Source organism: Urocitellus parryii, chromosome 15, assembly GCF_045843805.1.
Source record: "Urocitellus parryii isolate mUroPar1 chromosome 15, mUroPar1.hap1, whole genome shotgun sequence".
Lineage (NCBI taxonomy): Eukaryota > Metazoa > Chordata > Mammalia > Rodentia > Sciuridae > Urocitellus > Urocitellus parryii.
Window position 1 is genome coordinate 9,169,478 of NC_135545.1, and position 27,396 is coordinate 9,196,873.

The 27,396-nt window shown below is 54.6% G+C and overlaps 1 protein-coding gene across 1 annotated transcript; it reads left to right on the plus strand.

Moving 5' to 3' along the window:
* Nucleotides 1-3,879: 3,879 nt before the first annotated feature.
* Napa (NSF attachment protein alpha) lies at nucleotides 3,880-26,982 on the plus strand. The gene is made up of 11 exons (XM_026410465.1): nucleotides 3,880-4,131; nucleotides 14,078-14,157; nucleotides 16,732-16,848; nucleotides 21,297-21,343; nucleotides 22,514-22,591; nucleotides 22,743-22,798; nucleotides 22,875-22,959; nucleotides 23,711-23,815; nucleotides 25,011-25,079; nucleotides 25,534-25,584; nucleotides 26,268-26,982. The coding sequence occupies exons 1-11, from the start codon at nucleotides 4,034-4,036 to the stop codon at nucleotides 26,367-26,369; spliced, it is 888 nt and encodes a 295-aa protein (XP_026266250.1). The 5' UTR covers nucleotides 3,880-4,033; the 3' UTR covers nucleotides 26,370-26,982.
* Nucleotides 26,983-27,396: the final 414 nt, after the last annotated feature.

The window sequence follows — 27,396 nt, forward strand, 5'->3', positions numbered from 1 at the left end:
CAGGAAGGTAGAAGCAATAAATAAGCAAACAAGGTGATTTTAGATAAGACAGGAGGGGACATGCTTTGTCCGTAGTAACAGAATGATTTAAGCATCAGGACACTGGTGGCTCTAGTGGCTCAGCTGTGAAATGAAGGACCCCTGGCGGCAGGCGGTGGCAGTACCTCACCTGTAGCAGAGGCCAGAGGGGCAGGAAAGAGCAGGGCCTCCTTCCCTGTGTTTCCCAAGGGAAACCTGAAGTGCTTTCCAGCAGACTACCCCTTACACCTCATTGGTCAGGACTTCAGCCTGTGCTGAGTTCTAAACTGGTCCCTGACAGAGGGAAGGAAAATGACCACAGTCGTCTTGAACATTCAAGATCTGTCTCCAGGACAGGGGAAAACTGTTCCCTGAAGCTTGTTGCCACCTGAACAAAACTTGAATCCTGTTAGCCAAGAAAAGAAGACAAAACAAGTGGCCACTGGGCAGAGCAGACCACTGTGTCAGCTACAAAATAACATGAAGAAAATGATGATGCAGAGGACACGGCAGATGTTAAGTGGGCACATGGGGAGGTTGAGATCTGGATCCCAGGCCACAGCATAGACGGGAGACCAAGCTAGACTCTGCCATGGGAAACTAGCCGAGGGTGTTAGGCCAGGAAATGGCATCTCAGGTGCCACTACAAACAACTGCATAGCTGAGCATGGTGGCACATTGTAATACCAGTGACCTGGGAGGCTGACACCAAAGGATTGCAAATTTGAGGCCAGTTTGAGTAACTTAGAGGGACCTTGTCTCAAAAAATAAGTAACTGGGGTGTAGCTCAATGGTAAAGCACCCCAGTACAATCCCAGAAACAAAAAATAGAAAAAAGAACACCAACAACAAAGTTGTTTTTGTGTGGTGATTGAAGAGGGTGAGACCGGAAGCTCCCAGAGTAGATGGAAGGCTCAAAGGTAAGATGATGATGGCCTGGGCTGGCAAAGAGGGCCAGAGGCTTGGGGATGAGGCATATATTTTAGAAGTGGAGTCCATGGGCTTGTTAGTTTGTCACACAACAGGGGGAAGGGTAAGGAAAAGATCAAGGTCAGCATGGTAGGTTTGGGGTGAGCAGCTGAGGCAATGCAGTTAACTCCAATGGGAAAGAGTAAGGGGAGAGGATTGATTGAATCCTGGCAGGAAGATGTTTGCACTAGTGTCTTCTGTGTCCTGAGTAATGGCAGGGCAAGAACAGTAGGAGTAGTGTCAGACGGTCTCACAGAGGGGCCTTTTTGAAGCAGTTGGAATACTTTTGTTAAAGGAAAGGGTTCAGGCCTCCAATGAACCTGAATTTGCACCCTGGCTCCTCTTCTGTCATTGTGACCTAGGGCAAGTCACTTTCCTGCTTTAGCCTCAGTTTTCTCTATTTGTAAAATGGGAGGAAGAGGCACCATGGTGCAGGCCTGTAATCCCAGCAACTCAGTAAGTTGAGGCAGGAGGATTATAAATTCAAGGCCAGCCTCTCTGACCTAGCAAGAGCCTCCAAACTTAAGTGAGGCCCTGTCTCAAAAAAAAAAGTGACTAGGGATATAACTTAGTGGTAAAGTGCCCTTAGTTCAATCCCCAGTATTACAATAATAATGATGATGATGATGGGTGTGGAGAGTGCCTCCCACCATGTATCAGTTAAGTGAGAAAATATAAATTAAGTCCCTGGCAGATGCACCTATGACCTCTATCTACTACTATTTAATGTGCATTCTATTCTGATAATGTTTGGGTCCAACAAATGACTAAATTCAATGACTCTGGAAAAGAAAGACTGGCTTAAAGGGTTAGAATGAGTTCATTATCTTTTGCTGCTGAACAAATTACCCTGAAATTTAGCAGTTTAAAGCAAATGGAAGCTTTGATGTTAGTGTTGCCTTGACAGGGGAAGAACTGAAACTGCGCATGATAATCCAGACTGGCCCTGCCCGCTCTGTGGTCAGAACACAGTGGTGACCATACAAGGGAGTGGTTCAGGGGAGCCTAAGGAGGAAGGGAGCTTAGGTAGCTTTTGGTACCCTACCCAGCCAACACCCCACCCAAATAACAGTGTTTGCTTAAATTTTGGGCCCTGAATTATCTGCCTCCTAATCTGCTGGGGTTCTATAAAGGGGAAAAAATACAGATTCCTGTGCTCTGCACTTTCAGAACTGGAATTGAGGGTAGGTGCTTGGAACCTACCCTTTTAGAGGGGGCTATTGTTTCCATGGTACAACACTTGCCTAGCATGTGCAAGACCCTGGGTTCAATCCCCAGCACTACAAAAAAAAAAAAAATTTAGAATAGTTTAAAATGAAAAATTGGCAAATATAGTACCAAAGAAAATCTCCTATATACCACACCTGGTTTCTCCTATTTTTAACATCTTAAATTAGTATGGTTCACTTATTACAATCAATGAACCAATATCAATCCAATATTATTAACAACAGTCCATTATTTTAATTTTCTTTGTTTTTACCAATGTCCTTCTAGGCGAAGATTTCACTCAGTTTACCATGTTACATTTAACAGTCATGTCCTTAGGCTCCTATTGGCTGTAACAGTTTCTCAGATTTCCCTTGTTTTGATGACTTGACAGTTTGGAGGAGTAGGGATCAAGAGTTTCTGGAAAATGCCTCGATTGGTATTTACGTGTTTTTCCTCATGATTGGACCTGGAGGAAGACCACAGAAATGGTGTTTTAATCACGTTACTAAGGGTCCATATTATCAATACGACATCATCGTTAATGTTAATCTCAACTGCCCAGTGGACAATGTCAGGTTTCTCCATTGTAAACTTAAGCCTTCCTGCTCGCACCCACTTCCCATGCTGTTTTGTCTGGAAAGACGTCATAGGCACGTCCACATTCCAAGGTTGGGGAATCATGCTCCAACTTCTTGAGGGCAGGGTATCTACAAAAAATATTTGGAATTCTTCTGAACAGGCTGCCTGTCTCTTCTCCCCATTTATTTTCACAGTATATAGTTGTTCATTTATATTAGCATGGGCTCATGAATATTTTATGCTTTTGAGTTATAATCCAATACTACTTTGTTACTCAGATTGTTCCAGGTTGAACACTGGCATCTCTTTTCATGACTCCTGGTTCTCCTAGACAAACACATTATTTGGTGTGTTTGTGTACTTCCTTTCTGGCATTGTGAAATGTACTTGGTTCATCCTGTAAAATTTCCTGCTCAGACCTAGAACCAGCCATTTCTCCTAGGTACCCTGGTTTCTTTTATGGAGAGTTTTAAAAACCTAAAATCTGGGCACTATGTGTGCTGGAACTGAATTCTTAACACGCTCTCTTCAGCTGTTTTGTATGAAACTAGGGTTTGAGAACCTCTGTGTTTTTGTTGTTTTTTTCTTTCCTGTTAAGCACTTCTCTGGTGCCAGTTACAGCACCGGTCGACAGAGGGCGCAAGAAGTAAAACAGTTTCCTTTTTATGACAAAAGGCCTCTCCAAGTAAAGAATGACGTGATATAAAAAGCGCGGAGAAATGACTAGACTGCGCAAAGGAACTGTCAAGCCGGGTGTGGGCCAAAATGCATCACGTGGGCTTTAGCAGTCAGCTGACTAGCGCACAGGTTCCGCAGGGAGGGGAGCGTCGCACTGAGGGCTGCCACTGATTGGTGGAGGAGGATGAACACTAGTACCTTGGGGGCGGGTCTTAAGCAGTGGGGACTACGATTGGCTTTTGGAAAGTCACGTGTAGGTGTCCGACCAAGCTCTGGGAAGCTAGCCCTATGCGGGTATATGCGCTTGCTTTGAGGTCTCAGGGCGCCGATTGGATGTCGTGAGTCACGGGAAGTCGTGCGGCTCCTGGCGGGGGCGTGGCCGGTGGGGCTCGCGCTGCTCTGCGAGAGTGCTGATTGGCGGGCGCGAGTCACATGGGTCCGGGCCTCAGGCGGCGGGCGCTGGTGCGACGTCAACGCAGCCCGCTAAGCTCCCTCGGCCGGTGTACCGGGGCTCAGCTGTGGCAGAGTCCTCCCAGGTCCCGGGTCCGGAGGTTTGCTGAGAACCTTTGTGGCTGTCATGGATAACTCCGGGAAGGAAGCGGAGGCCATGGCGCTGTTGGCCGAGGCGGAGCGCAAAGTGAAGAACTCGCAGTCCTTCTTCTCCGGTCTCTTTGGGTAAGAACCCAGAGGGTGAGGGGTGGGCCTGGACCTAGGCTGAGAAGCCGAAGGGTCGTGGTCTGAGGTGGCGGGGTAGATCCCAAGGGTCAGAGGGGATTCCGCGTGGTGACGTGGTCCGAAGTTACAGGGGACACGGACTGAGGGATCCGGGTTCTAGGAGAAAAAGTCTGAGATGGTGGAAGAGACCTGGAATGAGGTCGCACAGGCCGAGGCGACGTCATCTTGAGTTGGGGAAGGGGACTCGGGCTGAAGACTGGCCGAGGGCCGGAGGAGAACTGGGCAAGGGAAATACGGCTTGAGGCCTTGGGGGGCACCTGCTAGAGAGCCCGAGAGAAGCCGGCTTCCGCAGCCTTTAGAGCTCCTGGGGAGTCTGTCTGAAGGGTCCTGGGACCCGGGACACCTGCCTGAGGGACCCACCTTTCCGCAGCCGGTGGCAGTGGGTTTGTGTGGGTCCTGGGTGATGGGCGTGAGGGCTCCAGATATCTGACACCCGGCAGAGGGGTCAGGAGTAGGTTATCCTGGGAGTGAAATGGGTGTGCCCGGGAGGCTGGGTGAGTTTGGCCCTGGTAAAAAGTGACTAAAGGAGACCTGAGCAGAGGACCCAGATGGTGGAGTTAAGAATGAGGCGGCCTGGGATGAGAGCTGGGGACTGCAGCTGGGGGAGATGACAGCCACCTGGGGGAGGAGTAGAGGGGGACAGGGAGAAGGGGGGCCGGGGGTCAGAGGCCTGCTGTATGGGTCCTAAGCCTGGGGAGTCAGGAGGGGTGACCGTGGCATGCCTTCCAATAAGGCCTGTAGGTCTGGGAGCAGAGCTAAGGCCGGGAGGTGGCAGAGGGGTACATAAGGTTCCTGTCAGCTCATAAAAGCCAACCACCCTTTGAGGATTCTTGGTAGCTTAGGAGCATCAAAAGCCCAGGTGTGAAATGTGGCTCTGCCGTTTCCTTCATGGCCTTGGATGAGCTGATTTCCCCGATAAAGGGATAGCTGGTAAAATCAATTCCAGAAGTTTGTTATAAGTATCAAATTTGTGTGAAGTGTTTAGAACTGAACCTGGCGTGTGGTGAAAGCCCTGTAAATGTCACTAGCCAGATGGCAACAGGTTTGGAGCACGTGAGGGGCTGAAGGGGACCAAGGTGGGAGAGGCCTGGAAGGGGTGAGAGGAGGGAAGGCCTGGGAAGTAGAGAGAGGACCTGGAGAGGAATGGGGAGAGGGCGCTGAGCCCCGAGGCCTTCCCTGGGGAGGCCTCAGGAGGGTTGGGAGAAGAAGCTGAGGCTCTGGCAGAGGAGATTGAGGGGAGCTGGGAGGAGAGGGGAGGAGCAGGCTGGGGGTCCTGAACAGGGCTGTGGGAGTTGTTGAGATGGAGGAGGATTGGGAAAGGTGCCGGGTGGGCTGGTGAGAAGGAGGACTGTGGTGGGGTGGGACACAAGAGTCAGGAACCCCAGAGAGGCAGAGCCTGGGTAAGGCCACAGGCTGCCAGAAGCCTGGGGAAAGGGCTCAGCAGGAGGGCCTGGGGGTTGGAAAAGACTGTGTTAGGAGCCTGGCCATGGCTGCTAAGAAAGGAAAGGGAGGGATCTTTCCAGGAGAGGAGATGGAGCTAGTCCTCATTATTTGAGGTTGAATAATGTTTAGCAAAAGAACTTGAAGAATGTGGATGAATTGCCTGAGAAACATCCGGGTCAGATGGGTTGTGTTGATGAAGTGAGGAATGTTGTATTTTAGAGGCTGCAACTGAGAGGGTGTGTGTGTCTTCCTTCTCGAGAATGGAGGAGTTCAGTGTTTGGGGTAGGCCCCGATTTCAGTTTTCAGCGGTAGTTTTCCTGGTAGTTTTTAATGTCTGGTCCTTTTGGCCCAAAGATTAGTGTACCATTGATCCATGTTTGTGGAGAGCCCCTGAACCCCTCAGACACTTGCCATATGGTGGGCAAGGCAAGGTTAATACTAGCCAAGTATTAGTAAAGCCAAATTGTCATATGTAAGGAAGGACCAGGTTATGACCTTTATGTGAAGTTCCTGAACTGAGAGGATGCTGTGTGAATTGGAGGGTGTCCCTCAGGAGTGAGCTGGGTTCTAAGGAACTGTGACATGCAAGGGAGCAGGTACCTGGAGGGTGTTATAGGTGGCAGAGATAGTGCAGTTTAGCTGGGTGCAGTGACACCCACCTGTAATCCCAGTTACTCAAGAGGAGGAGGCTCACAAGTTTGAGGCCAGCCTTAGCAACTCCACAGGGATAATGTAAGCAAAGGTCTAGTGTGAGGGGATGATCTACCCAGAATGACAGTGGGTACCAAGATCCAGAGGGACCAGGAAGGGCTTCCTAGAGGAGAGGTCTCCATCTGGGTGGGGCTGAACAGTTCTGGGAGTGCACTCTGAGAGAGAGCAGCACTCCAGGTAGTGGAGACAGCTTGAGGAAAGGCCCAGAGGAGCAAGGCTTGTGTTACGAAGGATTAGTACGGGGAGAGCCATGTGAGACATCATGTTAGAATGGGCAGGTGGGGGAAGTGAGGCAAGACTGGACAGATGCGACCTGTAAGCAAGGACTTGGGTGTGAGGAGGTGCTGGGGAGCACAGAAATTTAGTGGGGCCAGTTCTGGAAGCTTCCCATTTGCCTTTCAAAGGGGCTGCAGCTGGTGTGGGGGAGAATGACGGCTGGAGGCTGTAGCAGTGACAGTGGAACTAGAAGATACTATTTGTGAAGTGCTCCCTCTGCCTCTGAGTCAGGCCTGGACCTGGCACTTACCCTTATTTAGTCCTCACAGAATCCCTGTGGAGGTGGATAAAGGGAGCTTAGAGAAGTCGATTTATTTGCACAGAGCGACAATAAGTGGGAGAGGCAGCGCTCAGACCCAGGCCTGGCTGATTCCACAGCCCTCTTGCTTAGCCACTTTGCTGTGCTACAAACATAGTTTCTCCTGGAGGCTCACATCCATTTTTGGGGCACACATTTAGGAAGGATGCTTACAAAGTCCGTGGTTTGGTTTTCTGCCACCCTCTGATTAACTCCCCATGGCAGTTTTCTCCAAATATTTGAAAGAAAGCAGGTGGGTTCCTCTGGTCCCTTGCAACTCCATGAGGAGTTGAGGATGTGCTGACCAGGGAGTGAGCAAGGCCCACCTGGAGCCCGAGTCTGGGAGCTGGGAGCGTGTCCAGAGGTCAGTTCAAGAGAACCTACTTTAGGGGCGGGATCCACTCCTAGTGCCTCCTCCCCTGGAGCTAGGCTCGCCCTGGTTAAACATTTCCCAGCTGGCCTTCACTCAAGGCTTTGAGAAGGGTGTGCTGGGGCTCAGCTCCTCTCTGGTGCTTCTCCCACCCCTTTTGGGAACCTCTTTGATGATAACTTCCCTGATGAAGAAGCCTCTGCTCAATGTCAAGCAGGCCAGGTACAGTAGCCCTCCCCTGGGATGCTTGTGGGTTGCTTTTGGTGCCTTTGCTCTTCCTTATTTTCAGGCTGCCAGACTCTAGGGGCTTTGATGTACCAGCAGCCATTGAGGGCCACAGCAGTAGCAGTTAGAGATGTTTCTGTACCTTCCCTGGGCAGTAGGGGGCAATAGGGGGTGAAGGGGTAGCAAACACCTGTGCTCTGGAAGCACAGTAAGATGGTGGAAAAGGGCAAGGGAGAAGCAAGTTTTCCTTCCCTTCCTCCTGCTCTGGTCTCCCAGTGGGTCCAGGGACTTCCCTGCGGAGCCCCTGTGGGATTATACAGGTTCTGAACAGTAGTTCTGTACCCTGTTGCTCCTCCTCAGCCCTAAGGTCTCCCCATCCCAAATCTCAAATAAAGACTCCTTTCCTCTTGAACATTGACATGTACAGGAGTTTTCTCACCTGTGAAGTGAAAACCAGAACCATGCCTACTTCCTGGGGTTGTCCCAAGGAGCACATCGACACCCTGCTGGGCCCCCACAGTGCTTCAGGAGGGCTGTTCTTACTAGTCAATGTCGTGGAAGTTGAACTGGAGGTGCTGGAGAAATAGAATTGAAAGAGAGGTGTCAGAGTGTTCTGTAAACAAACAGCATGTTCCTAAAGCTCAGATGTTGACAAGTCAGTTCCTGTTTGTATCTCCTGTGGACATCAAAAGCCCTGGAGGGCCTGCTTTTGTGAGCGAAAAATTACTGCCAGGGTCAGGGTGGGTGTCCCTGAGCAGGGCCTGCAGGGGTCTCCGCTGAGCTGGTCTAGGCATGAGTCTCCAGCTTTGCTTCCTGATCCCCTACAACCTGGAGTAGCCCCTGCTGTCCTTTCCAGTGGGTGCCATGGTGAATCATTGTGCTGGCTGCCAAGATCCACATCTGAAAAGTTGGCTTTTCTTGTCCAGTCCCAGCATGGCGTCTTTCCTGAGGGCAGGTGGGGTTTCTGGGGAATCTGAGCGTTCCTGGCTTTCTCAGCAGATGGGATTTTGCTGCTTGGTTATACAGAGGTTTTCGTGCTCCTCCTGCTTGGAACTGGGCTGCCGAGAGTTGAGGAGCTTTCTGCATATCCTTTGAAGAAATGAAACATTCACCCTGGGGCTGTGGTGCAGGGTGGCCCTGCTGGGAGCAGAGGGCAGCACTTTAAGAAACGTGGGCCTCTTGCCAGGTCAGGCGGCAGCCACAGTCTTTGCCTCTGAGCCAACTAGAGGGCTATGGGCCCTCAGATAGGCACAGTGATCCCTTAGCATCCCAGGGGATTGGTTCTAAGAACACTCCCCATCCCCCAGCAGATACCGAAGTCTGCCCAGGCTCCAGTCCCTCGTGTAGAATGTCTGATATTTGTGACCTACAGGTTGCTTAGGATACCTGATACAATGCAAGTCCTGCAGAAGTACTTGTTATACCATGTGCTTTGGGAATAATGACAAAGGACAAGTCTTTATATGTTCAGTACGATGCAGTTTTTTAAAAAATATTGATCCACTGATAGTTGAATCAGTGGGTGCAGGGCTAACCATGTCAGCATCATGAGGCAGGGGCAGGCTGGTGAGAGACCCAGGACTCTGGAAACAGAAGGGGGGCAACACTTAGCTGCCCAGAGTGGAGGAGATGCAGCCCACGCTGAGTCGGTAACTTCACTGCTCTCAGTGGCCCCTGTGGCATGGTGGACACTCAGCTGGTGCTCTGTGAGATTGCTCATGCTTCTAGCAGCCTGCGGGGCGTTAGACCCATCCCAGTGACAAATGAGGAAACCAAGGCTGCAAGCGGTGAGCTGGCATTTGAGCCCAGACCTGTCTGACTGCCCTCAGCACTTCTTCCAGCACCACAGGTGACTCCGGAGTTCCCACTGGAACCGGCACCCCTTGGAGTGCCTCTCCTCCTCCAGTGGCAGCCACTCAGGCCCCTGCTTCCTGCTGCACACTCCTTAGAGACTCCTCCCAGGTCAGGTTCATTGTCTCCACTTTACAGCTAAAGAGACAGAGGCTCCAGGGCCACACACTTAGTAAAAGTACCTGAAACATTCCTGCCCAGGTCACTATGCTCCAGAGTCATTCTCTCTGCCCCTTGCCCTTGCCTTGTAGGCATACTATGAGAGGGTCAGCACATGGGGCCTTAGTCTGCCATCACTGCTCCCCCTGCCTGGCCAAGCAGTGGGGAGGGTAGAAGGCAGAGCTGCTGGAGCTCAGAGCCATCTGGGAGGGCGCTGCAGAGCCTGGAGGCAGTGGCTGGTCAATATAGGTGGGGGAGGCAGAGGCCTGAGGGCAGCCAGCGGAGGAGCAGAACCCGTGGGAGCGCCTGTGCCTCTTTTGCTCACATCCCCTCTCCTGTTGGACTATGCTGGGGGGCTCTAGGGGGGTCTGGCTTCATTGATCCTCCTAGCCTAGCGGAGGCTGGGTGCAACTCCAGAGAGAGCAGGGTCCACGTGTCAGAAGAGGGAAGCTGGGGTGGTGAGGCTGCCTCATCTAGGAGGCAGCAAGGCCCTGGTCCACCCTCCTCGTTTTCTCGAGGACTCTTCTATGTAAGTGAGGGCAAGCTGAGGGCAGGACAGGATCCCCAGGGCCCCAAGGCCCCTCTCCCAGCCCTGCCAGTCCCTACAGTGTCCGCTTGGTTGGGTCCCTTACCCTCCTCTATGAAGCAGGGCTCACAGCTTTGGATGCACCCCTTCAGGTGGTGGCCTCAGGAGATTAGTGCCCACTGATAGTCACTGTGAAAACAAGCAGCAAATTGAGAGCCAGGCTATGAGGCATGTAAGGGTGGTGGCAGGTCCTCAGGTCCCTTCTTCCTGGGGGTACTGACTTGATAACCAAGGCAGCGGGCAGGGGTCTGTGGTGCTGCAGAGGGGAGGAGGAATTCATCCATCTGCCCAGCATTTCAAGGTCCTTGGGGAACTGGAGGTGGGGGTAGGGGTGGCCTGTTTCAGGGAGCCAGGAAGTGCCTGGGGATGGAAGAAGGAGGGAGGGAGACTGAAATCACCCTGCAGAACCCCCTGGCCAGGGTCCTGCCAGGCATCTGTGCTTTCCTGGCAGTGCTCACCCCTCCATATGGCAGTTGCTGGAGGTTGGTGGCTGTGCCTGGGAGACCTGAGACTGCTTCCTCCGCTTTCGGGAGGGTGGGGAGAGAGGCTGAGTGGTAATTATAGACAGCCTTGCACCAGGCCGGCCCAAACCAGTTCCCTGTATTCCCAGTGGCTCAGAGCCGTGGGATGGGAGAGTGCAGCAGAGGCAGCTTGGAGGAGGCCAGTGGGAGAGGGGCTGTCAGCTGTCACTTGTGCTGCCACCTAGACCCTTCAGGAGGAGGCCCAGTGAGCTTTTCTGGATCTCGTGCAAGAGGCAGAGGAGCTTGTAGTTTCAGTCAAGAGGCCACCCTTAGACAGGTGACATGAGCCCTCCCGACATGGAGTAGAAAGCCTGGAGTGAGCCATGCAGAGGGACACCTTGCATGAGCTTGGGACCAAGACTCCTGCCTTGTCAGTCTTTCTCTGCCCTGTTAGAACAGGGCTGGAATCTTGCCCTGGCCTCCAGCACAAAGTCCCCTGCCTGCCTCACCTGGCTCCTTCCTGCCACTCCCTGTGCCACAGCCATCCTGGCCCCGCTTCTCTTCCTCTAGCTTGCCTGTGTCTCTGCCTCAGGGCTTTTGCACGTGCCCTGAGTGCTTGTCCCTTCCCATGGATGGCTCCTGAATCCCTGAGGTCCCAGCTCCTGGAGTGCACAGTCACTTTGAGGCGGCTTGAGGGTCCCTGCTATCAAGGGCCAGGCCCTTCTTTGTTGCTTTCATCTTCGGTGCCTGGCACATAACAAAGTGCCAGATATTTGTCCCCCATGTAGAGAAATTTCTACATGAATGGCTTCTTCGGAATTTACCAGTTAAACTATGCAAATCACTTTCCTGCTTTGGGGACTTGCCTCCAAACTCCAGAAGAAGAGGATGAGACTCCAGCAATCCATTGTCACCCACTGCAGCAGTGGCCAGGCCCAGGGTGTTCAAGAGAAGGAGAGGGCAGACCTGGGGCCTGTGTGGGCATTAATCCCTGTGCGGGCTCCTCCACCCCACGGTCAGAGTTGCCACGGTCAGCACAGGGGTGGCTCGGCTTAGTCTGGGGTCAGAGAGGTTCAGTCCAGGCAGCTGACGGCTTTGTGCCTGGGATCCGATCTGTCCCATTGAGCCGAGCAAGGCCAGCTGGGATGACTCTGCTTATTGTTGCTCACCAGCATAGGGCCTCCCAGGAGAATGGCCCCTTTCTGCTCTGCCAGGAGGCCAAGGTCTTTTGACAGTATCTGGAGCTGCCTAGGTCTTGGTTGTACCCACAAAGAAGGAAGGATGAGCTGGGGGTCTGTGGGGTGGCAGACTCTGATTAAAATTTGTGAACATGTAAGAAAACATTGGGGGGGGGGTGTTCCTCAAAAGTAAGAGCACTTAACTAGCATGTGCAAGGCACTGGGCCATCCCCAGCGTAAAAAAGGCCATTCCAGAGAAGGTCCTCTGGTGTTTTGCAGCCAGGTCTGAGGGACCCTCTGAATTCTCTACTGCTGGAAGCTTGGGAAAGCTCACTCTGCACAGCCACTAGTGGGCTCTAAAGAAATCCACTGGCCTGCCAAGGTGCGGCTTGGGGGACGCAGAGAGACCTGGTGTCATTTGTGCATGTGGGAGGAGCCTAGAGCTTCAGGCTGCCTCCTGGGGACAGCTGAGGGTAGACTTTACCTGAGGAGGAACCTTTCCTGGTGTGTTTTGGATTCAGGGGGCCTGGTCCCTGCCAGCCCATTCCCTCTCGGGAGTTGTAGGCTGGCGCAGGAGTCAGCCTCACTTTTCCCTTCCAGACCTGCCCAGTCATCTGAACACCGGAATTCCGGAATCCAGGGGTTCCGGATCCCACTGCAGGCCCTGGACCTGCTGCATAAGGCCTAGGAGTGTGGCTGTGGGTCTGACCTCAGCAGTTCAGAGCTGCAAGCAGGTTGCATCCTGCGCCTGCACTACAGCTTGAAGCTGGGGGGACAGTATTGGGCTGCTGGGCACCGGTAGAGGGTGGGATGGGGAGGGTGACTTGTGTGGCTTTTAAACACTCCTGTGTCAAGTGTGGGAAGAGTTTGAAATCTGTTTGGTGGAACTCCTATGGGCGCAGGGTTTATTCTGGTTCTGTTGGCGATTGGAGTCTGAACAGTTAGGAGACCACAGCCCTCATGGGCTAGTCCTGGTTGGATATGGGGGGTAGAAGAAGGGAGAACAAAGGTAGGGACTTAGGGTTTGAGCTACTGGTGAAGGACCCCAAGCTCAGGAAAATTCATGTGTGCCACATGAAGGTCAAGAAGCCAGAGTAAAGCTGCCCAAAGAAGCCCTTTGTTTTATTTACACACACACACATATTTAGTTGTAGTTGGACACAATACCTTTATTTTATTATTTATTTTTATATGGTTCTGAGGATCAAACCCAGGGCTCGCTCATGCTAAGCGAGTGCTCTACTGCTGAGCCACAACCCCAGCCTCTGTTTTTATTTTTTAAAAACCTAAACCTGGGGCTAGAGTGTAACTCAGTGATGAAGCACTTGCCTGGTGTGTGCAAGGCCCTGGGTCCATCCCCAGCACCACCAAAAAAGAAAAGAAAGAACCCTCTATATCTCCCAGGCCTGTTCTATTGCACAGTTTAGTTTTTGAGGATTGTTTTGTATTTTAAATAACTCTATGCTGAATATTCTTGTAACTTTTCTAATTCCTTTCTTGGGGAAAATTGCTAGAAATGTAAGAAGTTTCTGGACTACAGGGTCAAATTAAATCCTAATATTAAATATCTTTTTTTATGAATAGATAAAATGTGCAGATGGTTAAAACAGTTAGTATAAATGAGGGTGCGTGGTGAAGAAGCTGCCCCACAGCTGGCCGTGCTGCGACTGCAGTAGAGATGCTGTCACTAGGCCTTGTGTATTTGTCTAGAGATATTGTTTGTATAAACATGTATGTTTCTATTCTTCACCCTGTTGTTTTTTCCCCAATTGGGAACATTTTATGTTTATTCTTAAAATAATGTGTGCTCTGTGTGCTGCATCCAGCCAGTTCTGAATTGGCGTGACACACCCCTAGGGTGGCAAGGTCTTGATGGAAGAGTGGTCGTGTGCTAGGCACAGGATCAAGGCACCCAGGAAGCAGTGGGCACCTCCAGTGGGGTAGTCCCCCAGAATGCTTTGCAGTCTCTGGGGAAAAGGCATCTGCAGATGCTTGTGACCCATTGATCACCCCCCACACCCAGGCGGGAAGTGAAAGAGGCTGTCAGGCTGGGTGCATGGGGAGGTCAGGAAGCCCCACTCTCCCCGAGAGCACCCACCCAGTCCCTTCCAGGAAGCATGCCAGTAGTCATTCTGCCTGTGCAGATTGTGCCTTTGTGTGCAGGGGTGGGAACCACAGACTCAGGAGGACAGGGGGAGGTGGCTTAACAGGGAAATCGGACTGAGGGTGGGAACACATGTCCACTGTCGCTGAGGCAGAATGTCTGCTTTCTTTTTGATAACAGACTAGACGGTCTTCTTATCTTTTTTCCTTTTTCTTCTTCCCCAGAGGCTCATCCAAAATAGAGGAAGCGTGTGAAATCTACGCCAGAGCAGCAAACTTGTTCAAAATGGCCAAAAACTGGAGTGGTACGTGCTCTTTGCCGAGCTCAGCTCCCAGTCCTGCTGTCCTGGGTGGGAGGTCGACTTGCGGCTCCCTCTCCAGTGTCAGGAGCCCACTGGCCCGAGTCCAGTGAGATATTTTGCACCTCAGGTCAAGGTGGGAGGACAGAGATAGAGAAGGATGGAAAGCGTGGAGATGAATAGATGGTCGAATCTGGTAGACCAACTTGGATGAGTTCTTTGAAGGATTTCTCCCAGAACTTCAGGTTTCCTGGAAACTATTCCCTTTTGCATCTATCAGACTCATGATTCTGGGCTGAGGGTGTGTCCTGGTGACTCCAGGATAACATTAATCACAGCTACCATTTATTGAGAGTGCTGTGAAGTAGCCATCGCACACAGCTTAAGAAAATCATCCCAGTGACCCACGAGGGTTCCATTAATATCCTCGTTTTAGAGATTCAGACTAAGGCTTGGCTCACCCCTCATCATGGTGCCATGACTGCTAACTAGCAGGACCAGGGTCCCGAAGCCAGGGCTCCTGAGGGTGCAGCCCAGGTGCTTCACCCACTGGTGCAGAGCTTTCCTGGGGAGAAAAGGCAGGCAGGGGCCAGGGGTGGTCCTTGAGGGCACTGAGGTGAGGGTGTATTTGGGGGTTGCGTGTCCCTGGAGGAGAGGCCCGGAGACCTTGGTACTTCTAGTAGATCAGATCAAGGAGATCAAGCCAGAGATAGTTTTGGAACCCAGAGAGGAATTTTCTAGACAAGGAGGAAGTCAACCCATGGATGAGCCATGGAGGTAGGTTGCCAGGGTGCAGGGCGGAGTTGATTGTCACCAGGTCCTGAGAATGCCATTCCCTGGTTTCCCAAAAATTAGAAGAGTGTTTTTCTGAACTTTCACAAGATGCCTTGTTTATAAAGCTGGTGCTGCGTGTGTTTATCCTCCCAGACTCATAAAGGGCCCTAAGAGAAGGAAGGCCTATTTTTTACTCACATACATGTTACTTTTCTCCCAAAATTGGTTACCACCTCCCCAGTGATTCAAACAGAAGTCCCAGTCCATTCTCCCTGCTGTTAGCCCTTTCATATTGAAATTTAGGACTCAGATTTGGAGCTCTTAAAAATAATAATGAAGGGGCTGGGGCTGGGGCCAGCAGTAGAGCGCTCACCTAGCACATGCATGGCTCTAGGTTTGATCCTCAGCACCAAGATATTGTGTCCAACTACAACTAAGAAAATTTTAAAAATAATAATGATAATAATAGTGAAGAAAGACATGGTGGCATATTCCTGTAATCCCAGCACCTTGGGGAGGCTGAGGCAGGAGGATCGTAAGTTCAGAGCCAGCCTTAGCAACTTAGCAAGGACCTAAGCAAGTCAATGAGACTCTGTCTTTAAAAAAAAAAAAAAAAAAACATAAAGGGCTGGGAATGTGGCTCAGTGGTTAATTACCCCCAAGTTCCATCTCAGTTACCCAAAATGAAAATAATAAACTAGCGGGGCACAGTGAGACACACCTATAATCCCAGTCATCAGGAGGTCAAAGCAGGAGGATTACAAGTTAAAGGCTAGCCTCAGCAATTTAGCGTGGCCCTAAGCAACTTAGTGAGATCCTGTCCAAATAAAATATGAAAAGGGCTAGAGACGTGGCTCAGCGGTGAAGTGCCCCTGGGTTCAACCCCTGGTACTGGGAAGAAAAACAGTGATAACAGTAAACAAAACCACAGAGTGAAGCTCACAAAGGCTATGTGTCCCATTTGGAGGCTGGGCCTGGCCACCTCGGCCTCAGGAATTCCGAGATTCTGGAGCCCGCTGAGCCAGGAACCCTCGAGCAGTGGGAGAGACCATGATGCCTCCCAAGTCAGTCAGGAGCCATGTGAACTGTGGCTCAGGCCCTGGGGGACGAGGTCTTGGGAATGGGCACTTTTCTATTGTATTTGAGCCCTTGCCACCCATGTTCCATCTCCCTTTCTGTATGTGGAGCCCCTGGAGTGGGTGGACCCTGGGTCCCCTTCCACTTGCCTTGCAGCGAGTATGGTACCTTGTCCACAGGAGCTTGCAGCCGCTGCATGAGGCCAGAGAGTGTGGGCAGAGACCCAGGCCGCAGGAACTAGAAGGAGCTTCAGGGAGCTGGGGGTCAAGGAGCAGGATGGGAAAGGGGAGCAAGTGGGAGGGTCACTTATCCTAATTGCACTTGCCTCCTGTTCCCGGAACTGCCCCTCCAGGCTGCTCTGCCATTCAGCTCCACGGTGCCTTCCAGGGCCTGTTGCGGCTTGGAACTTTAGAAGTGGTGGCCCTGGAGATGTCACAGAGACTAGGATGAGGAACATGGGATTTGAGCTGGGCTAACCCTGGTCCTCTTGCAAAGTGTCTGGGACTCAGTGTTGTCCCTTGAAGCAGCTTCCTGTCTCCCTCAGAGACTATAGAGGGACCACCAGGAGCCTCAGCCCAGAGCTCAGGAGACCTGCAGCCTGGGCCTCAGCTGGGATTGCTCCAGCCAGTCCTGGCCCACGTGGGACTCTCTGTGCCTTCTAGCGTCCCCGACCTTCTAGGGTAGTGTCTGTGCGGCCACTGAGGCCGGTGCCCTTCCTGTCTGTTGTAGCTGCTGGGAGCGCCTTCTGCCAGGCCGCCCGGCTGCACCTGCAGCTCCAGAGCAAGCATGACGCGGCCACCTGCTTTGTGGACGCTGGCAACGCCTTCAAGAAAGCCGACCCCCAAGGTGAGGGCCTCTGTGGGCCACACGGCCGGCCACACGGCCGGCCACCCTCCTCCATGTCCTCAGGTGTCCCAGCCGCCCTCTTTTTTCCAGTGACTGACATGTGATAGGCTGAGGCGAAGCCAGCCTTAACTTCAGAATTGGCCGTGCTTCCACTGGCACGGGTCCTGCTCCAGGTCCCCGCCTCCCCCTACCCTGTGATGTGCCGCCTGTCACTCCCCTCCCCTAGCCTGTGAGCATTTGGGAGTGGGAGTTAGATTTCAGACCCTCCGCCTGCCAGGGAGAGAAGCAAAGCTGTTCTGTTGTCAGAATTAACATGCAGAAGGGAGCGGGGGCGCCAAGACCAGCCAGGTAGGAGTCACTGCTGAAAAGGAGCGGAAATTCTCCTACCTGGCTTCCCTGCACCTGGGGAAAGTCGGAGAGAACAGAGCCTCACATCCGGTTGCCAGAGAACAGGCTCCTCCACAGGAGAGCGAGTGGGGACGAAGCCTTGCGTGGGGCTGACTCGGAGAGGACAGTTATTATCCCACTGGGTTTGTGGTGAAGCCTAGGCACAGCCCATGCCCAGGCTTTGGGGTTTTGTGGGGCTGGGATATTGCTGTTTTGGGTGTGTGTGTGTGTGTGTGTGTGTGTGTACACACACAGGATTCAGCCAGAGCTCGCACATGGTGAGCATGTGCTCCACCACGGAGCCCTGTCTGCCCACTCCCAGGAGTTTTGTTTTCCTCTTAACCTTTGTGCCAGACAGAGGTTGCTGACTAATTTTAGCAAGCAAAGAAATTTTTTTAAAAAATGACCATCTAGTGTCAAGATCTTCTCAGGAGAATGGAAAATAGGTGAACTTGTAATTTTGGCATGAAGGCCTGCCCTTGGCAGGAGAGGTTGGTGCTCGGCAGGGCTCGTTGGTGTCACCAGGGCCCCTCAAATGCTGCATAACACACCACCGCTGGGGGTTGCTGCCACACCTGGAAGCATTGTGGGGCACAGTTCCCGTGAACTCTCTCTCCTTGGTCATGCAGGCAGGAAGCATTTCTGTTCCCATACTGACCAGTCACTCCTGTCTAGGTGGTGTCTTACAGAGGTTGGCCCAAGTGGTTACATATGGGGTTTCTGCTTGACAAGAACAGGAGAGGGGTTCCTGGCTGGGAGCACCGGGCCACAGCAGAACTTGTGGGTGACTCAGTGACCCAGGGTGACCCTGGGTTTGTTTTCAGCTTGAATCAGCCTGGGAGTCTCAGCATCCTCTGCAGAGCACTCCCCCAGCTGGCCCTCCTGCTCCCTGGGGAACTGGTTGGCCTGGAGATGCTACCTTAGCATCTGTGACGCTCAGCTGCTGCCCCATCTGGAGTAACTGGAAGGACTTGTTTCTGGGGTGGCCGCTGCCAGGCTGCCTGATGTGTGCATGTGCCTCATGCTGTTCCCGCAGCCTGGGCTGGCTGGAGTGTGGTCACAGCCTTCCCTGTTTCTGATCTGAGCATGCAGGCTGTGGGCTTTGCCCAGATGTGGCGCATCCTTGGCCACAGAAAGCACAGAAGGTGGCTGCTGAGGAGGCCAGACCAGTGGGAAGGCATGCTGAGGGTGCAGCTGGAGAGTGGGGTGGGGACACAGGTTTGGAGGGGACCCTTTACGGAGGAAGGAGGGCGCTGCTGCAAGAGGGTTTGTGCTGGCAGGGATGGCGGCAGCAGACCCCACCTCCAGATGCCCTCCCTAGTCACAGCTCCAGTCGGGGCTGTGGCCAGCCGGAAGCAAGGGGAAAGGGGCACATTTGCATGGGGGTGACAGCTGCTTTGCGTCTGGGCAGTCGGCCCATAGGGACATGGGTTCGGCAGCTGTATATGGCTCTGCAGGGGAGGAGATACATGATCTCCGGGAGGATCCAGTGACCTCAGGCAAGTCACTGACTCTTCGGAGCCTCCATTTGCTCCTGTGTTAAAGCACAGGTCTCCTGTGAGATGATGTGCAGGCAGGGCCCCGGGCCCTGAACCACACACAACCCCAAAAGGGCAGCCCTTGGTGCCCATCAGCCTGGTGTTCCTGCCTGGCCTGCGCTCTGAGTTCGGCTAGTTCTTTGTGAAACAGCTGGGGGTGCATTTGAGGTCCTGCCTGCCCAGGTTCCCCCAGCAAGGGCCTTCCCTCACCCCAAGTCCTCCCCTGCCTGGCCAGTGTCTCTGCGGGAGGCTCCCTGAGCCTGAGGCTGCACTTGGGATTTGTGCTTTCCCTCCGCAGAGGGGGGCAGCTGCTGTCCGTGGTTCCTCAGAGCCTCCAGACCACTGGCTGCTGCTTTGTGTGGACTAGGGCCCGGAAGTCCGCTTCCTTGGCCTGCTCAATGCCAAGCAGAGTGTACACAGTGCATGTGTCCCCAGGGCAGGGAAGTGCCCCAGCCCTCATTTGTCTTCCCCTTCCTCCACATCTGCTGCCATTTAGTGGGTGCCTACTGTATACCAGACCCCTGGCATCTTTTAACCCATCCACTTCCTTGTTCGCTTTGGAACTTGTGCCTGTTCTGTTGAGGAGGGGAGGTGGGCTGAGGCCTAGATGTGGTCAGGAAGGGAGAGGCAGAGTGTGCTGGCTCTAGTCCAGGGGGAGCAGCTGCAGCGGGAGTGGGGTGGGTTGGCCTGGGCCTCGCTCTCCCTATTAGGCTGAATCTCCTGAAGCCCCTTGCCAGTCCCTGCGAGTGGGCAGAGGGGTGGGGCTGGCCAGGGAACCGGGCCTGCTCTGTCCAGGGACATGCAGAGGCCTGATGACCTGAGATAAGCCCAGTGTTGGAAGGCATGTCAGAAGCTCCTCCAGGAGGAGGCAGGTGTCATCTGGCAGCCTGCCACTTTCCAGGATAGCTGTTCCCAGATCAAGGAGTTGGCACAAAGGGGACTTAGCTCCATGAGTCCATGTTCTTCCTCTGCTGCCACTGCAGGGGCCACTGTCTGCTGACTAGAGCCCATGCCAGCAGGCTGGGGGGACAGCTGCTGTTCTCACTGAGGAGCATCCTTTGCCTGCAGGAGGCCAGGTAGAGCTCTTGGCCTTTGACCAGCAGAGGGAGCCAGCTCGTAGCCCGGCCAGGGTGGAGGCCCTGGCCTCTCGGCCAGCTGCTAGCTCAGCTGTTGCTTCCAGACCTGCTGTGTTACAAAATTGTGAGTGGATGTGAATTAACACTTTTCAAGCCACTGATTTGTTGTCAGTTCTCGTTTCCATCTCCTCTGCCCCCTTTCTCTCCTCTCTCTACTGCCTCCCTCTTCCAGCATCAGTCTCCAAACCTTACTGAATGGTCCACATTCTCTGAATCTTTTTTGGGTCCCCTGAGGCCTTTCAGAGTTGGACAGAACTTACAGACTCCCAGAGTAGTACACAGATGCCCTTTTTCCCGTATGTACATGTAGAAGGGGTTGTAGACCTCTGAGAGCTCAGCTCTGTTCAGGTGGTTCCCTGAGGAAGTTGGTGTCCTGGCCAGGCCAGGAGCCCCACAGAAGCAGGCATCAGGCCTGCTGCATTCCTGTAGCATCCTTATCCCAGGTGAGCTCAGGCCACTTGCCCAGTCAACTGGGTGGGGACCAGGACCTGTGATTGGCCTGTGGTCTGCCCAGGCCCTCTGCCTCCACCGACCTCCCTCCCCCAGCATCCGCTCCTGAGATGCATTAAACTGATGTTTAAAAAAATACCCACCGAGAGCTCATTTCTATCTGCTAGAAGATGCCTCCCACTCATGCTTCTCTCTTCTCCAAATAACTTTTCAAAAAGAAGAAGAAAAAGCCTTTCCCAAATTTAAAATCTTGCAAGAGATAGTACAACAAAGGTGGCTGAGTTCCTCCTCAGTGCCACTTTGCTGTGCTTGGTTTTTTTTTTTTTTTGGTGAAACCTGCAGCTTGAGGAGCCTGTGGTGATGGGCCAGGATCAGAGGGCTGTGCCGACTGCTTCCCAGGGTGTGGGGAAGAAGGGTGTTGGCAAGTCCATGTTGAGGGGTCCTGATATTCCCAGCATCTGGCCTCCTGTGCCAGAGATCCAGGAGAGACTGGTATAGGGGACAAATTCTGCTTAGGCTCCTACAGAACCCAGGGCTGGCAGAACCCAGGTGGGATCCAGGTTTCCCTGCTACTTCCAGTTGACCTCAGATGTTGGGCTCAGCACCTCCAGCCCTGCCCCGCCTGCCGCAAGCAGCTCTGTCTCTGAGAGCAGGGCCTTGGCATGTGTAGCTTAGCACACCCCTGGGAGTCTGGTTGTCTTTTCCAGCTGTGCCCTGTCCTAGAGCTGCCAGGAAGCTGGTAGACTCAGCAGCCCAAGGGAGAAGGTCTCCCTGTGAAGATGCCTAGCCGCCACAGTGTGCAGAGACCATCAGCTCCTTCCACTTTCCTCCCAGCCCTGAGCGCCTGCTGCTCTCACCAGCCGTCATGCTCTCCTTGGGATATGCTGTCCTGACTTCAGCTCTCATTTCTTCTCTCCACTTCCTCTTTCTTTCCCAGAGGCCATTAACTGTTTGATGAGAGCCATCGAGATCTACACAGACATGGTAAGGCCACTGGTTGTCATGCTTCCTCCCAGCCTCCCAGCCTCGCCTCCCCTGCCTTAACACCCAGCAGTGTTTCTTGCTCCACTGCCAAGACCAGCGGGGAAGCAGGAGCCCTGGAGAATCTGGTCACCTGAGCTGGACTGGACTGACGGGATCCTCGCCCAGCTTGCCAGGAGCCCGGCAGCCCCTCCTTATTTCCTGCCTCCACCCTCTAGGTGGTCTGGGTTTGGTGTCAGGAGTTCTGGTTATTGGCATCTGTGGATCCAGCACCTTCCCCTTGCCTGGTGTTGCCCAGGGTCCCATGTGAGGAGCAACTCTTGGCATCCCAGAGGGAGAGGCAGAGCCCAGAGAAGACCTAGCCCCTGCCCTACCCCAGGGATGCAGCCAGAGAGGCAGCTGGCAGGCCATGGCAAGGAGCCAGGTGATGGACACAGATTTTCCCTGGCTCCTGTAAGCTGCTTACCCCGTCACAGGCCACCCCTGTCTGATCAGACTCTCCCCCAGGCAGGAACGCAGTTGCTGGGCAAGGCTGCAGCAATCCTTGTAGTTAAACGGTCACAGCAGTGGCCATTTGTTGACATAGACACTGCAGGTGGTCAGCAGCAGCCCTGGAGGTTGGCTGTCCCTGATTTCCATTTGATAGTCGAGGAATGTGGGAAGGCAAGAGTGGCACCTTGCCCAGGGACATGGGGGTACTTAGTGTCTTGGAACCTGGGGCTCCTTTGAGGAGCTCTGAGCATGCCCAGAGGAGGTGGAAGGGCAAGGTACCTGCCTGTGGGAAGGGCTGGCTCCATGGCCACACGGGAAAGGGCCCCTGGGCAGTAGGACTCTACAGCCATTGGTGCTGGTTTCTCCAAAGCATTCCACCTGGTGATTCTTTATCTTTCTTCCCCTCTGGACCAGGTTCTGCCCACTCACATCTCCTTTGGGGCATCGCCATCCACCTGTACCTTGCAGACAGGATGGATACAGGCCAGGACACAGGGGCACTTGCCCAGGCCACTGGCAGCACAGCATTTCCCCTGGGCCACTAGGCGTTGGCCTTCTCTGCCCTCTTATGTGCTTCATGGTGGCATGGCCAAGGGACAGGAGCTGAGGGACCATGGCTGACGGTGGGGTGGGTCACATACGAAGTCTCAGTCACAGTGGCCCTTTCCCTTGTCCTTGCAGGGCCGATTCACAATCGCAGCCAAGCACCACATTTCCATTGCTGAGATCTATGAGACAGAGCTGGTGGACATTGAGAAGGTGAGTGGCTGCCAAGGCCTTGCTGGGCCGCCTGCCAGGACCACAGCTTCTCCCTCCGCCCAGGAGAATCCTAGTGCTGCCAGAGCTTGGGTAAAGGGTGCGACCCCAGGCCTGCCCTCCCTCCAGCCCGTGCCCACTCGTGTCTCCTCAGGCCATCGCCCACTACGAGCAGTCTGCAGACTACTACAAAGGCGAGGAGTCTAACAGGTATTCCTCCCACCTGCCCATGTCTCGGTGATGCAGGACTCGCCACCACCTTTGCTCATCCCTCTCCTCCCCACAGCTCAGCCAACAAGTGTCTGCTAAAGGTGGCTGGCTACGCCGCCCAGCTGGAGCAATATCAGAAGGCAATTGACATCTATGAACAGGTAGGGACGGGACGGGCCTTACCGTCTGCTTAGAAGTGCCAAAGCCGTGTCCTGCTCTCATCTGTCCTCTTCCCTGCTTCTCCCCGTCTCCATCTGCCTGCCTCTGTGGCCTTCACCTAGCACTCACCCCGGCTAATGGCTTTCCCCACCCACACGGGCCCTCATGTGGTGTCACCACCCTCCCTGGGGTGTGCTCTGCCACCCCCACACAGGAGCTGCCTGCAGGCTCCAGAGAAAGGCAGCCTCCACACAACCAGTGAGCGGGAGGGGAATGGCCATGGGTGGCAGATCAGGGTCCCTTCTCTGCAGTGGGAGGCAGGGAATGTCACATGGTCCCCCTCTGCTATATGGGGAGGGCTGGGCTGTGGCCAAGAGGAAGGCAAGCAGCTGGCCTCTGGGGAGAGGGGCAGGCACTGCCTCTCTTGCTCGAGCAGCTGCCACCCCTCTGCCCACTGAGTGCCAGTCTGCTGTGGGCCTAACGGCAGTGTGTCACCTCCACGCTGTCCTGGGCCCCTGGGAGGCCCACAGACACCTGGTTTCCGCCTGTCCCAAGCCCTGCCCTATCACATCAGGAGGTCCTGGTCACTGAGTTCCAGTTCCTGACTACCCTGGGCCAGTCCCTGGCTCGCTAGCCTTGGGGTCCTCAGGTCACAGGGCCTTACCCAGGGCTGGACCTGGCTCTCAGCCTGGCCATGAGTCTGCCCTCCAGTTGCCCATGCTGAGCTCACTGGGCTCCTCCACATGACCACAGGTAGGAACCAACGCCATGGATAGCCCCCTTCTCAAGTACAGCGCCAAGGACTACTTCTTCAAGGCGGCTCTCTGCCACTTCTGCATCGACATGCTGAATGCCAAGGTAAGCCAGACGTGGGCCTGCTGGGAGTTCCTCCTTCCAGCCAGGCCGTGGCCGCAGGACCCCAGTGTCGTCACCAGGTCGCCCCTTGCTGCCAGAGGGAGAGGGGTGTGCTCTTGCTCTATCTGTCCCTGCCCGTTGGCCTTTGCATGGGAGACACTAGCTGTACTGAGGCCAACCCATCCTGCTGTCACCTGCCTGGCCCTAGAGGCTTTGAGCTCCTACCTTCTGGCTCACCCAGTACTGGGTCCTTTCTTTTGTGGGTGTACTTCCCAGATCCTCACTGCACCCCTTAAAGGCCGTGCTGTCACCCCCTTTTGCTGAGGAAGGAGCTGGGCTGAGAGTTCCTCATCGAGACCTCGAGGCTAGTGAGCTACGGCCCTGCTCTGCCGAGCACGCGCTTCCCGATGGCGTGACTGTAGCCGCAGCCCCTGTCTTCCTTGCTGTTTTCAAGGCTTCTTGGCAAGAGGAGTCAGTGCTGGGGGAGAGGGGCTGGCCATGGGAAGGAGCTGGGAGTGGGCACTCGGTTCTGGTCAGCTGGAGCCCAGGCAGACCCTGGGACCTCTGCCAGGTCTGGGGCGTCCTGCTGTCTCTGGCTGTGGTGCTTGTGTTCGGCCACCTCCCTGTGAGCCCTGCTCTTCTGTGGGCCCAGCAAGGTGGCTGTCAGCTCAGGATTCTTTTGTGGTGCTGGGGTTGGAACCCAGGGCCTTGTGCCTGTGCAGCAGGCATTCCACCACTGAGCCCGCTCCAGCCTGTGAGCTGGGGTCCTGTTGGCCTGTGGTCACAGCCCCGCCCCACTCCCCTGTGCCATCTCTGGGTGTTTTCCCATTTTTAAAATGGGGTTGCCGTCTTTGGCCTTCCTGGGGTCCTCATGAAGGTCAGCGTGGGGAGCAGCCAGCCCCAGGCCTACCACATAGGTCTACCATACAGGTCATTTGCCCCTTACCAGGCACAGTAAGGAGGGTCCTGGGCACCTGTCCAGGAAGCCCACCCCATCCCTGCTACCGTCTCTGCAACCAGGCTGGCACTCCGCCAACATAATGTTAGGTGACACTGGAGGCTGGGGGAGAAGGGCAGAGAGCCGGCTCAGGGCTGCTAGCAGCAGCCAGGTCCCTCTCCCACCAGACCAGTGTCCAGCGGACCCTCCCTTCATTGGCTTGCCCTGTTCTTCCCTCTCCCTCCCTCCCCCACTGCCCAGCTCGCTGTCCAGAGGTACGAGGAGCTGTTCCCGGCCTTCTCAGATTCCCGGGAGTGCAAGCTGATGAAGGTGAGTGCTGGGCTCAGTGGAGCAAGGCGGTTGGGTTGTCAGGGCGAGGGGCTCCTGAGGACAGGACCTGGCTGCTTGGGCTCCAGGTAGGATAACTACCAATGCTTTTCAATGCCCAGTGCTTTTCAAAGGGTTTGTTTTGTTTTCTTCCTTCTACCAGTTGGCTCTCCAGTCTCTAGATGAGAAGAGCCAGGGACAGGCCAGGGGCAGGGCTGGGTGCTGGACGTTGACACAGGCACACATACATACCCTGTGGTATTCTGCCAGGAGGTGCCCTGGGAGGGAGTCATTTCTGAGTAGGTGGGCAAGATTGAGACACGTTCCTTTCTCCCTCTTGGTGGTGCGGGAGACCACCTCCTCGCCTTCAGACCCCTTCCCAGCCTGTGCTTGGATCTGGTCCAGGCCAGGCCCCAGCTAGCCTCCTCCCTGACCCCGGCTTGCCATTTGTTTGCAGAAGTTGTTAGAAGCTCATGAGGAACAGAATGTGGACAGCTACACAGAGTCGGTAAGTGGCCAGTGTGGGTGGCCAGATCCCCTCCAAGGGGGTGACCCCCAGAGCAGACTGCCTTCTCCAACACGCTGTCCCACAAAATCTCACCTATTTTGGTCTCTGGTCCCTAGGCCCTTTCCTCAGTCAGTCGCCCCAAAATCCTTACAAGTAACTCCCAGGGTGTGGGTAGCTTTGTAAGGGGCAGCCCTGAGGCTGAGGAAGGAAGGGGACTTGGCCTTGGACCCTTAGGGTGCAAACCCCCATGAGCAGTGGAAGCTGTCTCACATCAGGCACTTTGGGTGACCCAGGAGGAGGAGCCTCTAGGGAGGGAAGAGGAGAGTGGGAAGGGACCCGAGGGGGCCAGCTTCCCCTTCCCCAGTGGACCTGCCCACGGGGGTCTCCTGCCCTTCCCTCACTCTGCCATGGATATTCTGGAACTCAGTTGTATCCAGACTTGGCCTGCTTTGGTTTCTGGGTGGTGTCACCACCCAACTTTTCCCTGGTGCTCCCAGGAATTTAATCCAACCCTAGCCGATCCCATCTGCCCCCGGGGGAAGTGAGAGGGCAGGCAGGGCTAGTCCCCTGTGCTCTTTCTCGGGGACCAAAGTGACAAAAGCACATCTTGAAAAGCTTGGGCCTGGAGCTCGGCTGCCCTGCTGGGGTGGGGGCAGCGGTTGTCTCACCTGCGGCCCCTGCAGGTGAAGGAGTACGACTCCATCTCACGGCTGGACCAGTGGCTCACCACGATGCTGCTGCGCATCAAGAAGACCATCCAGGGCGATGAGGAGGACCTGCGCTAGGCCCTGTCTCCCGCCTGTCTTCTGTCTGCTCAGAGAGGCGGGGCCTGAGACTAGCTCGCCTTGAGACCTTCCCTCCCCTTCCCCACCTGGGGAGTCTTGCAGGCCACGTGGGTGGCAGTGTGGGCTTAGCACCACTTCAGGGTGCCAGAGGCCAGGGCCTGCTGGCTGGACAGTCACCCTCTGTTCTCGCTACATCCCTCACCCCTGCCCATTTATTTAAGCCCTTGAAGGTGTCCTCCACCCAAGAAACCAGGTGTACAGAATCTTTAATAGAGACCTGTTTGCTCTGGGTCCTGCCGGAGTCTGGGATCAGCGTCTGGTCCTGGCTCCTGAGCAGCTGAGCCGCAAGGTCGGCGGCTTCTCACCCACCTTGTCCCTAGATGAGTCCTAAGTACACACAGCCACTGAGATTTGCTCTCACTGCTCGGGGTGCGTTTTGCCCCAACATTCTGCAGCCCCTACCTCTCAGGTCAGCTCTGGGCCCTGGAGCCCAGAGGGTGTCCCCCACACCCACCCTTGCGCCTGCTCCTTCCCTAGTGCTTCAAGGTTTTGTCGGTTGGTTGGAAGCTGCGGCTGCCCGAGAAGGAAAATAAAAATCGCCACTTTTGCATGAGTCTCTTCCTCCTCACCTCTGCTGCCCTCCTCAGCCCACAGCATCCCTGCCTGGCCATGGTGCGTCCTGTGGGTAGTGGGACATGCTCCCCCAAGCAGCTTGACAGGGACTTGGGCTGGGCAGGTCCTGTGGTGGAGGCCCGGGATGTGGGCTCAGAGGAGCCGCAGGGCTTGGCCCCATGTTCCTGGGCTTTGGGGTCTGTGGGCCTTGGTTTCAGCCACTGGGGAGCCTCAGAGCTGGCTGGAGGGCGGAGCGGAAGGGAACCTGAACTGTCCACCCTCACCCACATCCAGGTTCCCCTGGGAGGCAGGCTGGATGCCCAGTGACAGTTGTTCCATCTGTCACAGGATGGAGAAGAACTGACTTTGGTGGGCAGAGTGTGAGTCCTGTGTGGGTCTGGGGGTGGGACAGGTG

Bases quoted from the DNA above. Each gene is read 5' to 3' on its own strand.
- Napa (XM_026410465.1), top strand. From the start codon at position 4,034: ATGGATAACTCCGGGAAGGAAGCGGAGGCCATGGCGCTGTTGGCCGAG. The intron at 16,849-21,296 runs GTGAGGGCCTCT...TTTCTTTCCCAG, and splicing joins CAAGAAAGCCGACCCCCAAG to AGGCCATTAACTGTTTGATG. The intron at 25,585-26,267 runs GTAAGTGGCCAG...CGGCCCCTGCAG, and splicing joins TGGACAGCTACACAGAGTCG to GTGAAGGAGTACGACTCCAT.